The following is a 14,729-nucleotide window of genomic DNA, read 5'->3' as shown; positions in this document are numbered from 1 at the left end:
TTACTGATCATCACCAGTGACTTACATTTTCAAAAACTAACTCACAATTATTTATATACCCTGAGTCTTTTTTTATTCTTGGTGTTCTTAGCCCAGTTAAGTGCTTTAAGCAATAAAAGAAGCATGAAGCAGGATTGGTTCCTTAAAGTGTTGAAATTTATTATTCAGAAATATTCTGTAGTTATTAGCTACCTGAAAATACAAGAGAGTGAAGACTGTTGAGCTTTTCTGTTGCTTGTTTGTTTGTTATTCTTTGGTAGACTAGCACATAGTGGCTGTAAAGTTCTTTAGGGTTAAGAGGTATGTATGGCTCAGCGTCACTGCACAAGCTGAGCATGCAGAGACCCCTGCTCTCAAGCCTCAGCACTGACCCCGCCCCCATCTCCTGGAAGTGCTCTGTGGGAGAGAGAATATGAGGAAGTGTTTGTCCTTTCTCTCTTTTGCATTGTCTGTGCTTATATTCCTGACTCAGTAGGCCTCTCCATAGTAACAACAATCTAGACTGTCCATATTTAGGAATTAAGAGAACCATTAATACTGTTTATTCACATTGTGAAATTCTTTTAACATCTGAAATTTAAAATGCTTTGTTTTTTAAAAAGTGAATAAAATAACTATTTGTAAAGTTACTATATTATCTAGTAGTTTTGTTCCTGGGAATCTATGAAAAAGAAAAATAAGACAAAACATTTGCTCATACAAAGACACATACTTGATTGTTCACAGTAGGACCATTAAGGTCCCTGCATCCAAACAATCCAGAAGTCACATGGTTTAGCAAATGGATCAACAAGGAGTATATACTCCAATGGGGTACTTTTTAGCAATTAAAAGGACCCATTTAATGAAACCAGTCACAACTGGATTAACCTGGAAAAATATGCTGGATGAAAGACTCTAGATATAAAAGACAATATATATTATGTAATTCAATTTGTGAGCCATCTGGAAAAGACAACTTTATAGCTAGCTGAGCTAGCTTGCCTAGGGCTGGAGGTAGGAATATAGGAATAATCAGGAAATAAAAGTAGAGGCCTCTTGAAAGTGGTGGAAATATTCCACAAATGGATTATGGTGGCTGTAAATTTATTACAGCTGAACTGTATACAAATTAATTTTGTCATGTAATCTACATATTAAATAATAAGTCAGTTTACTCCATAGCTGAAATATTTCAAAAGAATCATGGAACTACAGAAATCTATAGTTGGGTTTTGAATTATTCTTTGCCCTAAACTTTTAGGACGTGAACAGAGGTTTGTATTAAACAATTAAATTATTTTTCTCTATCGGGTCAGAGAGATAGCTCAGTGGGTAAAGGTGCTTGGGGACCTGAGTTCAATCCCTGAGACCCTCATGGTAGAAAGAGGGACCTTAATCCTGAAGGTTGTCCTCTGACCTCCATGTGCATACCGTGGCACACACATGCCACCGACAGACCAATTGACCATAAGGAAATGCAGTTTTAAATATAAAAGTTAAAACTTTCTCTCAGAGGACACCTTTAGAAGCTTCTGGTTTTCTAGCCATTATTTTCTTCCTCCTTTGCTTTGTTGATTATTTCTTACTCAGTAATTTCCTCTGGATGCTGACAGTAGTGAGATGTGTTGCCACTTAAGTATTCAGTGTATTAGCCTTCATCTAGTTCACTGTTCTCTTCCATGCGTTTAGTCAGCTGCACCTCTTTGTTTTCTGGGTCCTAAAGATAGAGAAGTTACTCATGAGTTAACCTGTTTAAGGATCCTTGTTCGATAACTCTGAAGTCTTGCTGCAAATCAAACTCTGTTATGCACTAGGCTTCCCTAAAGTGGGAATTAGTAATAGGTCCCGTGGCTTCTTTATTTGCAATTCCAATTCTTCTCTAGTGTTTCTTCTTTTCATATTTTTTGTCAGATTAACTAAGAGACGTTTTTGCATATTAAATTGGTTAGTTGATTAAAAGCCTAGGTAGATGCTGACTCTAGAGTCCATTCCCTGACTAGACAGTGTCTAGAAAATGTTGGAGAGAGCAGAGAGAATCCAGCTGGATGTTGACAGTTTTTGTTGGGAGTTGTAGTGTACAGGATTATGGTTAGCTCTCTGGCTGACAGCATGCTTGATAAACTTCAAGTGTTAAGCAGTCCAGGAGAGAGCAAACAGTTCATGTCATATTACAGCGGCATTTTCGTAGGATTTTCTCATTATTACAGTAGTTCCCTTCCTTATCTGGACTCCACAGTTGACTGTTGGATGTCTAGGAAACTCAAGGCCACATTTTTGTCAGCTCTGATGAGTAAGTCACTTCAGGCTGCGTGTAAATTTTCTCACAGACTATAATACTGACTGAATTACCATTTTTGGGAGCAAGGGAAGAGGTTTTAGAGAAAAGCCAAACCTATGATGTCATACTGAAAATGTTATTCTTTCTTTTCTGTTATGTGTCCAAAGCATTTAGAGTTTTGCCTTTTAGAGAGCTAAGAATAGGCAAGCTCACTTACCAAGTGAATTAACTGGTAAACTGTTATACTCTATGAAACCTGTGGGAAGAAGAGTACAGTTCTTGAAATAATTTAAGTACTCATTCAGTTACCATGTGATGACTTTGAGGTCTATACTTAATCCATCATGTAAGCAAACCTCTCACTGGCTTTTCACATTTGGAGTTACAGTCCTACGAACAGAGTTATAAAAGGAAGACTGAATGAGCCACATAGCAACCTTGTTTGTCCTTCTCAGACTTGTCATTCCGTTTCTACAGTGAATTCCCCAACTAATCCTGCCATGTGTGCACGTGACTGTACATGCCTTGCATGCATGCATGTGTGCATGCACAGTCCTCTGGTGAGGACTCCGATTAGATCTTTCTTGGTCCTTTAGATTTTTATTCATGGATAAAGGTAAGAATTTAGATGTTAGTTGAGACTGTTGGATGTCATAGCACACACAAACATACACACCATCTATCTATATCTATCTGTCTATCTATCTATCTATCTATCTATCTATCTATCTATCTATCTATCTATATCTATCTATCTATTTGTACACACATTATATAACCTTTAATAATAGAAACCAACTATACAGTAAGAGATGAAAATTAAGCCTCCTTGACATTGCAGTGACTAAATCTCATGTATGTATGTTATTTTGCTTTTTCTTTGTCTTCTTTAGGCTGATTCTCAAAACACTTAGTTTCAGTTCAGGACAACTTTAAGAGTTAGCTGATTTTCTTCATTCAATAGACTGAAGTATATGTCATCTTAAACCTCATATATATGAGCAATAGGAATATAGAGATATAAGAATCTCAGTTTAAAGTAGAGTTTTTCATAGTCCTATAATCTTAATTTTCCTCCTTTCTTTATTGGTTAGGGACCCTTCTAGGCTCTTCCAGAAGCTTCACTAGAGTGAGATAAATCGTTGCCATGATTGCCTCCCAAAGCATCAGTATATTGTTTTATGGGCTTTAGTTGAATCTTTGGTATGTGATAGAAAATGCTATTTTAAATATATATAATCTTTGTCATCCACATTTCACTTTGCTGAATTCCTGGGGAAAAGCTCATAGAACTGCTGTCTAAAGTGGGTTGTCAGAAATAACTAGTCCATTTTACATGTTAAAAAAAAAAATGATTTTTTATCTTAGTCCTGTTTTTAAAATGCTTTGAGTCAGGATGTGATAAAGTAGACATAAAAAAGTTTTGCTATCTAAGATGATAATAATCTAGTGTCTACAAAAACTTTTTTGGGTTGGAGAGTTGGCTCAGTGGTTAAGAGCACTGGCTGCTCTTCCAGTGGTCCTGAGTTTAATTCCCAGCAACCACATGGTGGCTTACAACCATCTGTAATGAGATCTGACGCCCTCTGCTGGTGTGTCAGTGACAGCGTGCTGATACATTAAATAAATAAATAAGTAAATAAATAAACAAGTCAATCTTTTGAAAACAAAACCAGTTTTCCTACTGCCCCTTTTATTATAGTTTTCCCTTGATCCTGTCAAAAGCGTTCTATTTCAGTTATTAACTAGTAAAGACCTAGGAGCTGGAGAGATGGCTGGGTACTGACTGCTGTCTTCAAGCACCCGTACCAGGAGGCTCCTCATCATCGGTAACTCTAACTCCAGGGGATTTGATGCTTCTGACCTTCACAGGCATCTGCACATGTTCACATACTCATATGCACACACACATGTCTACATATAATTAAAACGATAAGAATCATTAAAACAACAGCAAGAGGTGTGCAGTAAAGCTACCAGTATGAACAATTGTTGTTACTATACTTATTATAATGGTACTTAGGATTTAGATTTTTTTCAACCAACCGACATCTTTAAAACTTAAATTTGTAATACTTAAGTATGCTAGAATAGGAGTTTTTGAGGTAAGGGAGTCTCAATTTCTTTTTCTTTTTCATATTTATTGTGAAACAAAGGTTCAAGAAGAAGTTATTAAAGCAAAGAATTTGGAGGAATGACTTAAAAGCTAAAACTTTAACATAGGATGGATCTTCAGAAGCTATTCTGTTCAATTCTAATGATGGTTCAGACTGCAAAGGATAAGTCGGTTTATTAGCAGTCCAGTCTGTAAGTGGTCAGCTGTCTAGAATTCCAGCCTTTTTCCTAATCCTGCTTGTGTCTTCACCAGGCTTGAAGGGAGGCGCCGGAGGCACTGACGGGCAAGGAGGTACCTTCAGGTACACTTTCCATGGAGATCCTCATGCCACATTTGCAGCCTTTTTCGGAGGTTCCAACCCCTTTGAAATTTTCTTTGGGAGACGGATGGGTGGAGGTCGAGATTCTGAAGAAATGGAAATAGATGGAGATCCCTTTAGTGCCTTTGGATTCAGCATGAATGGATATCCAAGAGACAGGAATTCTGTGGGACCTTCCCGTCTCAAACAAGATCCTCCCGTTATTCATGAACTTAAAGTATCACTTGAAGAAATATATAGTGGCTGTACCAAGCGAATGAAGATTTCTCGAAAAAGATTAAACCCTGATGGAAGGAGTTACAGATCTGAGGACAAAATTCTCACCATTGAGATTAAAAAAGGGTGGAAAGAAGGCACCAAAATCACTTTTCCAAGGGAAGGCGACGAAACACCAAATAGCATCCCAGCAGACATTGTTTTTATTATTAAAGACAAAGAGCATCCCAAATTCAAAAGAGATGGATCAAATGTAGTTTACACTGCTAAAATTAGCTTGCGAGAGGTAAGTTGGTAAGAACTACAATTCTAAGAGCAAAGAGATGAAGCTGCTGATTAACCTCCGGGAACTGCCTGGGCGGGAGCTGGCTTCAGCCATGCTCTGCATATCTTATTCCTCATAATAACTCTCTAGGAAGTGGTACTATTATACCTCTCTTGTGGATGGCATCATAGTTTCTAAACTTAGTTACAGATATTAACCATTTAAGTGTCAGTTTTCAAGTGCAAGGTTGATTAGGCACTTAGTGGACAGTGTTGGGTTAACTCTAGTTGTAGGTTGTGGTCTGTGAGATCTACAGTGGTAACCCACCACTGTAGTCCATTAATACATTTGTTCTCAAGTGATTGGAATACAATTTATATAACAAACAGTAGAACATAACAAGTATATAATTATACATAGTGCCTAATACCACCCCTTAACATAGTCCTTGAGTCCTTATTTGCACTGCTTCTCAAATGGGGTCATGTCCCTGTTTAAATGGCTCAGTGTATCCCTACCATATATTCCAAATTAGTTTAAAAGGTAGAAATCTGGCTTCTACCCCCAAGTACATTTTCTTTTCCCTGAATTTGCTGTTAGTACTTTGTTTAGTTTCTTTGTGTCAAGAGCTATACTGTGTGATCTTTGTCCAGCGCCTGCTACAGACAGTACAGTCCTTGTTTGGAAGTAGGCACTTTGTCACCCCAGCCCATCAGGATGATCTGTGTGTCCTTTCTGTCACGGGGACCTCTGTCCACATTCACGCTCATGCTCTCTCTTCTCTGCTCTAATTGCTAATTTCTATGGGTATTTCTGAGTTCCTTGTTGCATTTCTGAAGGTGAAGTCTTGGCTCATGGTCCCTGTGTGGTTCAACAGGAACTGTATTGTGTCCAGTCGACACCCTAAGGTCTTCTGGAAAATAGGTCTTGTTCCTGTTTAGTTCGGTCCTGTTCTAAAGTCCTCCTGTTTCTCCATCCATTTTTTCTGCACCCTGATTACTGATAGCTTTGAACTGTTCACGTCCTAAGTCAGTGTGGAAGGCATCCTTTACTTCTCTCTTTCTTTCTTTGTCCTCTCTTGTCTGTCTCTGGTAACATCTCTGATTATGCTTCTCTTGAACAGATTTTTTAGAATTGGAAAAAGGTTTAATAACTATTGTAATCCTTTTGAAAGTTAAAATTTTACCTTCATGGTATTATTACCCTTTACTACCTAGCATGATCTTATGTTCTTTAGTTTAGAAGTTTATTAATAACTTCATTTTATTTGGTCTAATTTAGGCATTGTGTGGCTGCTCAATTAATGTGCCAACAATGGATGGAAGAAACATCCCTATGTCAGTCACTGATATTGTGAAACCTGGAATGAGGAGAAGAATTATTGGATATGGGCTGCCATTTCCAAAAAACCCTGACCAACGTGGCGACCTACTGATAGAATTTGACGTGTCCTTCCCAGACGTCATATCTGCAACATCCAAAGAGGTCCTTAGGAAGCATCTCCCTGCCTCATAGGATGAGAAGAACCTAGCTATCCATATTTTGATAAGACACTGAAAATATAAAAGTACCGGCAGTTGACTGATGTGTAGTCTGTATAAGGATGTGTAAACTCTTCTGAGGGCTCATTAAATTGCATGAGTAGAGACAGTTCAAATAGGCAAAGTGGATTTTTACAGTAGAGGTGAAAAGTCATTCACTGTATTGTATTTCATTTCTCCCAAATCAGAAATTTTTGGTATTTCATTTATAAGTAAAAGTTGGTTCTGTGGTCTATAGATTTACTTCTAATAAAGTACAGTGCTAGCTCATCCAAGTACTCTGTGTGTGTGTGTGTGTGTGTGTGTGTGTGTATCTTAAATGATCAGTGTGATAGGCTCCCTTAATAGAAATTAAAATTCTTAACTATATATGTAATATGTGGAGGAGAATAAAAGCCAAAGTCATAGGGAAGTGCAGCCTAGGTCCCACTCAGACGCTGTGTTGGGCAGTACCAGAAGGTGTTGATGTTTATGCGTTCCCATTGTGACTTCTCAAGTGTGCTGCAGCATTTCTTAAGAGCATGGTGGTAATGTTCTTAGAGCAGACCTCTTCATAAAAAGAAAGTGAATGACATTTTATCTCTTGTGGAAATCCCAATAGCCAGAGTTACTGATATTTTAGAAAGAGATGGTTTTTAAATGGCTACATGTAATTTTATGCTAGTTGACTATATATCGTGAACTTAATAAGCTCATTTTGTGGTCCATTAGTTTAAGATATTTGTTTACTAATATTTGTTTTTAGAGAAAATACTGTTACTTGGCATTAATTGTCCATTTACAGTGTTCTATAAGTTCCTCGTGCTGTGTACCTTACATAATTTCCCTAGAGAACAGTGATCTATCACTGTGGTGTTCGTTAAACCACAATCTGGACATACCAGGCACCACCGCTGCTTGTGGGTAATGTTGAACTAGCTGTTATCATATAAATATCTTCCCTTTTCATGTACATAGATTGCATTTCCTAGGTGTTTTAATTTTTTAAATATATTTACATTTTAAAAAATTACTCTGTCTTCTGTTTTATGTCTATCAAATTGATGTTATGTAAATTTTTTTGTAAAACAGTTTTCAGAATGATATATATCTATACATAAATATATGTGGTATACTGAGCCCTCTAAGCTTTTCAATAGAATGTGAAGTGATTTAAAAAGTCAGTGTATGTTGTAGTGAGCATATACCTCGTGGCTTTATTGGCATAGAATTCGCATGAGATAAAGTTCACAGTAACCTCATGTTTTTGGTGCTGCTGACTGACGTCAGAGCTGCCTGCACACTAAGCGCCCCAACCGTGGAGCTGTGCCAGCCTCTCTCTTTCCCTTTGTAGTGTAGTTTGGGATTTAGTGTATCCACAGACTTGTGCAGTCACCACTGCTGTCCCATTCCCATGAACAGCCTCTGTGGCAGCCCCTTTCCCGCTTCTGCTTTTCATGGTGGATTCTTCACATGATGGGTTCTATCACAGAATAGAAACAGTCGATATGTGGCTCCTTTATTTGATGGCTTCAGTGACGTGTGGCAGATCGTGTACTTGGGTTGAGTCCCATTCGGCTTACCTCTTCATTGCTGTTTTGGGCATCTGGGTTCTATCTACTCAGTATGAATAATGATGCTATGAGCATTTGTAAACAAATCTCTGTGTGTTCAGACTGACTGCATTTTCTGAGGTACATACTTGAGGGTGGAATGGTTGGGAAAAGCTACACCCATTAGTTGCAAATAGAACATGTTAAAAATGCCAGAGAGTTGAGGTAATTACACCCCCTCCTTGAACGTCATGGAAATTATCACAAATATAAAGAGCTAAAGTCTTGGAGTGATGGTTGTAGTTCATATTCGAAACCTACAGTATTCAACTTTTGGGTTGTTTGAGGGGGCGGTGTGTGTGTGTGTGTGTGTGTGCGCGCGCGTGTGCGTGCGTGTTTTGACGTAGGGTCTTACTATGTAGCCCTGGCGGTATGTTGTTCCCTGTGACTTAGGGTCATGGTAAATCTATGGGAGTTTTTCTTCTTGCCTCATGACTGCTGGGATGAACGGCATGTACCACTTATACCACACCAGTGGGCTTTGAACCAGCAATTATTGTTACAGTCTTGAGTAAACATTTTTTTCTGAGCCAATATAAAGGGTTTATAAACATGAATAATCTTCCAGTTAGTTTTTTTTTTTTTTTAGTAGATAATTATTCTAACAGTAAAATAAATTTGCACTACTCTTGGGGCTGAGGGTATGGTTTGGTGACAGTAGTAGAATAAAGGTACAGAACTATAAATTTAGAGGAAACATGCTTCAGAGTATAAGTGCTCATTGTTTTATTAAATATTGACTTAATAGTGACACTAAAGTGTTAAAATTTTTCAGATTTAAGCTATGAGAGGTTACTTTTGGTTTTTAAGATGTTCCTTTTAGGGGCTGGAAAGAGGGCCGGGAGGGTTCAAGAACTTGCTTCTCTTGTGAGTGGACCCGGGGATTCAGTTTCCAGAACTCGCTTGGTGGCTCACAACCATCTGTAACTCCAGTTCCAAGGACACCTCTTTGGTCTTTATGGGCCCCAGGCTTGCAAACACAAAATCCTTTTTAAAAAAAAAAAAATCTTTTTAAAATGTTTAATTTACTAGTCCTTGCATAGCTCAAATAATTTTGCAGCAGAATGAATCCAGGAAAGCCACTTTGTCTTTCCTACAAAAGGACACAGTACATGTCGCGTATGTTAAAAAGAACACAGGGGGCTGACGAGATGGCTCAGCGGGTAAGAGCACTGACTGCTCTTCGAAGGTCCTGAGTTCGGATCCCAGCAACCACATGGTGGCTCACAACCACCCATAATGAGATCGGACGCCCTCTTCTGGTGTGTCTGAAGACAGCTGCAGTGAATTACACCAGAGCGAGTGGGGCTGGCAGAGGTCCTGAGTTCAACAGCAGCCATACACATGATGGCTCACGGCCATCTGTACAGCTACAGTGTACTCATACACATAAAATAAATAAAATAAATCTTTAAAAACACAAACAACAACAACAACAACAACAAAAAACCCAAAAAACCCCACATATCCAAGGAACTTACAGCCTGCCAGTGCAAGTGTTCTGTTTGAAGCTCAGTGGTTCCGGGGCAGTTTTCTTCGGATGGTTCTAAGCAAGACTCACTTCACTGTTCCATCACACCTGCCCTCTCCTCCACATGGTGCTTAGTAAGCCACTGCCTTGAAAGCACTTGGCTTTTGACATCCACATTAGTTCGTCTCTCTCGCCGTTGTTAGGTGGTCTAGGAGGCAAGGAGTTGAACAAGCCTTTTGTTTATTCTTAGGAAACTGTCACTGGAATATTTATGATGGATGAAATAGAATTAGTACAAGTGATTGGACTCAGTGGCCTCCATGTGACACCCTTCTCACATTTCAGGAATTATCTCCTCAGTCTCGTGGAGTCAAGGCCAACAGGATTTTCATTCAGTAATATATAACAGACTGTGCGTGTATGTGTGTATAGGTGAACACACATGTGTTTAAGCAAATGTCTTAATACAAAAGAACCAATAAGGTAGGAAAGAGTAATGTACGCCGTTTATAACAATGACAAATAACTAATACACAAAATTTAGATTCTAGGCTTATAATCTTTATATTTATTTATTTATTTTTTTACTTTATGTGTATGAGTACATGAGTACACTGTAGCTGTACAGATGACCCTGAGCTATCGTGTGTGTGGCTGCTGGGAATTGAACTCAGGACCTCTGCTGGCCTCGGCCCCGCTAGCTACGGCCCGCCCGCTCGCTCCAGTGTAATTCACTATAGCTGTCTTCAGACACACCAGAAGGGGGCATCAGATCTCATTACAGGTGATTGTGAGCAACCATGTGGTTGCTGGGATCTGAACTCAGGACCTTCAGAAGAGCAGTCAGTGTTCTTACCTGCTGAGCCATCTCACCAGCCCTATATTTAAATTATTTATACTTAACACTGAAGCTTTGTAAAATTGATTCAGGTGACAAAACTAGACAGCTACTTTGCCTGGGTTTCTAATACCCTTTTACCTTTTTTGAAACCCTTTTCAAACTTTTTCTAAAAATTAAATTTGTTCTTTGACAATATTTTGTGTATAAAATGCTGTCTGATTAGTCTCACCCCTAGCCTCTCCTGTTTCTCTCCTACCACTGTCAAGGCTCCTGTGCCTACAGACTCCTTTCCCACATGTCATGTTTGGTTTGTGAACCGCTAGATTTAACGAGGGCTGTTCATGTGACCATGGGTTTAAGAGCTGTCTTTTAGACCCCAGTGTGTGTGACAGTGACTCCCAGTGTCCCAGAACCTGTCAGCAGCCAATGGTTCATCAGCTGGGAGCCCCACCTCTGCCCACAATTGACTGTGGACAGGGCCAGTCTTTGGCAGGCTCATCGTGATCACCGGTAGCTGCCCTGAGTTCCTGACTGTAATGGTTGTCTTGTTCCGGAAAGATGGGAACATGGCGTTTGATTGCTCTTCTCCCTGTGGTGCCTCTTACATTCTTTAGTTCTTTCACCTGCTGTGAAGTTCACTGAGCCTCAAAGGGATGTTACAATTGTCCTATTTCGGACTGAGCTCCCAGCTGTCACTTATCCTGAGCAGCCACACACCTGCATTCACTGCGAAAGAGGGCCTTCTCTGAGCAAGGCATTGGACTATGGGTTGTGACCATATGGGTCATATGTCCACAAGGTGGTTTGTCCATATGTCCACTCAGCTAAACAAGCAGCAAGTTCTCTCCCAAGGCCTATGACCTCCCTGGCCTTGGGTTTCCACTAGGTTTACAATGCTGGACAGTGATTTTTTTTTTTTTTTAATTTACTTTTCTGAGACAGGGTCTTACTCTGTAGGCTGGGCTAGCTAAGGACTTCTGATACCCCCAGTCTCTGCCTCAGCCTCCACCATGCTGGGAGAACAGGAGTGTGCCACCATGCCAAGCCTAGGTTTAGAAACACATTTGCTGTTGTGTCATGGCTGCCTACACTCTTCAGTGTAGTAACATCCAATACAGGGTGCAGCCTAAGCAGTGTGTTTGACTGCACAGCCTAGCTGCCTAGTAGGTTATCCATCTAGATTTAGCTATCGCGGTATTAGAGTGCATGACCATCATGATGAGTGGGCAGGCAGGCAGGCACTGGAGCAGGAGCCGAGAGGATCACATCTTGATCCAAGGCGTGAGGCAGAGAGCTGCCTGGGAATGGCTGGCCCCAAAGCCTGAGCGATCTCAAAGCCTGAGCCCAGCTGTGTGCTGCCTCCAACAAAGCCACACCTCCCAATCCTTCCCAAACAGTTCTATCAACTGGGGGCCAAATATCCAAACATATGAGTGTGGAGGGGTCATTCTCTTTAAAACCACCACAGAAACCACATATGCAAATGTACACATGCACACGCACACATACAGGCACACACGCAGACACTTGCATTCATACAGGCGTGCACTATGTAGCATGGCATTCTGAGGGGCTTGGTAGTTCTCTTTTTTTTTTCTTTTCTTTTTTGTTTTGTTTTGTTTTGTTTTGTTTTGTTTTGTTTTTCGAGACAGGGTTTCTCTGTGTAGCCCTGGCTGTCCTGGAACTCACTCTGTACACCAGGTTGGCCTCGAACTCAGAAATCCACCTGCCTCTGCCTCCTAAGTGCTGGGATTAAAGGCATGTGCCACCACTGCCTGGCTGGTAGTTCTCTTTTGTAACTGTTAGTAAGAATTCAGTTTCATGCTCTCATCTAGTTGCCTTCATGACACTTTGATATTAGTTTAATGTAGAGCTGCAGGTAGATAATTTCTATACAAATGGCAATGTGAAATTATCTGATACAATGTTTTTCCTGTGTTGGGGATTAAACTCAGGGTCTCACCCATCCTGAGCAAGCGGCTCATGAATGAGCTACATCCAATGCCCACACTATCTGACTTTTTTAGCCCACGAAGATTATTTTCAGTTGAGTGATATTTGTGAAATTTCTCCTGAAGCAGGAGGTAAATAACTCAAAGCAGCTCCAGCAGATACGTGAGACGCACCAGATTCTCTAGGTCCTTCCCTGCCCGAGAATGTCATAAAAACCCTGAGTGTTTCTCACACTGAGCAGAGCCAAGCTGCAAAGACTCCTGAACCAGACCAGCTGCCTGGAAGAAGGGGTCTAGACCACCTGAGCTGCCTGAGAAGGACTGATGCTCTCCAGCCTGCTGAGCTGCCTGCAGGCTGTGCAATGTGCTTCAGGTTCCCAGCTCTGTAAGCTGTCACCTATGCTGGGCTGGGCTTTGTTGATGGAGCTGTGTGTGAGTTATTACTGCTTCTACAAGTAACCCCTCACCCATATACCTGCAAGGAGCTCCAATCAAGCTCACTGGTCCACCATGTTGGGCTTTGGTGTGTGGTGGGATCTATCAGGTGAGTTGATGTATGTTGCATACCCCCAGGAAAAGTTTTGTCACACAACATAAAAATACAACGACGTCCAGCACTTGGGAGGCAGAGGCAGGCAGATTTCTGAGTTCGAGGCCAGCCTGGTCTACAGAGTGAGTTCCAGGGTAGCCAGGGCTACACAGAGAAACCCTGTCTCGAAAAACCGATATATATATAATGCAACATGCAGTACTGTGCCTTTAATTTCAGTGCTTGGGAAACAGAGTCAGGCAAATGATCTTAATTTTATGGTCATCCTAAGTGCACACCAATGCAATGTGGAGAAAAGCTGTGACTCCTCAGGTTTCCTTTATCACTGGTACATGTATTTACCTGTGCATGTGTGGACACACGTGCCGTGGTGATGTGCAGAGGTCTGCACATCCTGGAGATCAAACCCAGGTCATCCAGCTTTGCTACAAGTACTGCTCCCCACTGAGCTGGCTTGCCGGCCCACAGCAACACAGCGTTCATCCAAATCCTAGTGTTCGGTTTAGTATTTACATGTTGGGATTCAGACACCATTAGGCAAGTGTCCTCCCTATCAACGCCATTTCAGTACAGTGTACTTCCGGGATCTAAAGAGACGGGCGAAATGCTTCTGTCTCTAAGGCAACGGGAGAAAATGTCTCAGGACATTTCTCAGAAAAATTTAAAAATGTGGAGCTGGCCATGATGGTGTGTGTATGCCTGCTATCTCGGCACAAGGCTGAGGCAGGAGGATTTTAGTTTAAGGCCAGTCTGGGCTACGTAGTGGGTCCCCGTGTTCAACAAGTAAGCAAACAATAAAAACAAAAGAACAAAAATGAAATATTAACAACTTATTAGAAAATAATTTGTGTGTATGTGTGTGTGTGTGTGTGTGTGTGTGTGTGTGTGTGTATTACCTGTCCCCCAAAGTGATAGAAAAACCCCTGTTTTTCTTTCATGAATTGGTTGCACATAGTCAGCATTAGGGATAGTTGCTAAGTCATTAGACACAGTGAACATCGTAAGTAAGTGCGCTGCATTAGACACAGTGAACATCATAAGTAAGTGTGCTGCATTAGACACAGTGAACATAAGTGTGCTGCATTAGACACAGTGAACATCGTAAGTGTGCTGCATTAGACACAGTGAACATAAGTGTGCTGCATTAGACACAGTGAACATCGTAAGTAAGTGTGCTGCATTAGACACAGTGAACATAAGTAAGTGTGCTGCATTAGACACAGTGAACATAAGTGCGCTGCATTAGACACAGTGAACATAAGTGTGCTGCATTAGACACAGTGAACATAAGCGTGCTGCATTAGACACAGTGAACATAAGTGTGCTGCATTAGACACAGTGAACATAAGTGTGCTGCATTAGACACAGTGAACATCGTAAGTGTGCTGCATTAGACACAGTGAACATAAGTGTGCTGCATTAGACACAGTGAACATAAGTGCGCTGCATTAGACACAGTGAACATCGTAAGTAAGTGCGCTGCATTAGACACAGTGAACATCGTAAGTAAGTGCGCTGCATTAGACACAGTGAACATAAGTGTGCTGCATTAGACACAGTGAACATCATAAGTAAGTGTGCTGCATTAGACACAGTGAACATAAGT

At 40.7% G+C, this 14,729-nt stretch overlaps 1 protein-coding gene and 1 long non-coding RNA gene across 8 annotated transcripts in view; one reads left to right on the top strand and one right to left on the bottom strand.

The window, feature by feature from the left end:
- The window catches only part of Dnajb4 (DnaJ heat shock protein family (Hsp40) member B4), a 26,477-nt gene extending 19,485 nt beyond the window's left edge, over positions 1-6,992 (top strand). For 5 of the 6 annotated variants that reach the window (XM_031375868.1, XM_031375866.1, XM_031375867.1 and 2 more), the window contains 2 exons: positions 4,629-5,197; positions 6,458-6,990. In XM_031375868.1, coding sequence (XP_031231728.1) covers positions 4,629-5,197; positions 6,458-6,691 — 803 coding nt within the window. In that variant the 3' untranslated portion in view covers positions 6,692-6,990. Of the gene's footprint in view, positions 1-4,628; positions 5,198-6,457 lie in introns of all 6 variants that reach the window. The other variant, XM_031375869.1, reaches the window with a different exon arrangement.
- Positions 6,993-8,944: 1,952 nt separating this feature from the next.
- Positions 8,945-14,729, bottom strand: part of LOC116093948 — a 19,257-nt gene continuing 13,472 nt past the window's right edge. For both annotated transcript variants that reach the window (XR_004119900.1, XR_004119901.1), the window contains 2 exons: positions 9,791-9,988; positions 8,945-9,296 (listed from right to left, as the gene is read on the bottom strand). This is a non-coding gene — a long non-coding RNA (uncharacterized LOC116093948). The remainder of the gene's footprint in view (positions 9,297-9,790; positions 9,989-14,729) is intronic.

This window comes from Mastomys coucha, unplaced genomic scaffold (assembly GCF_008632895.1).
Source record: "Mastomys coucha isolate ucsf_1 unplaced genomic scaffold, UCSF_Mcou_1 pScaffold16, whole genome shotgun sequence".
NCBI lineage: Eukaryota > Metazoa > Chordata > Mammalia > Rodentia > Muridae > Mastomys > Mastomys coucha.
The sequence above is the reverse complement of the archived record's forward strand: the minus strand, read 5'-3'. Positions and strand labels throughout refer to the sequence as shown.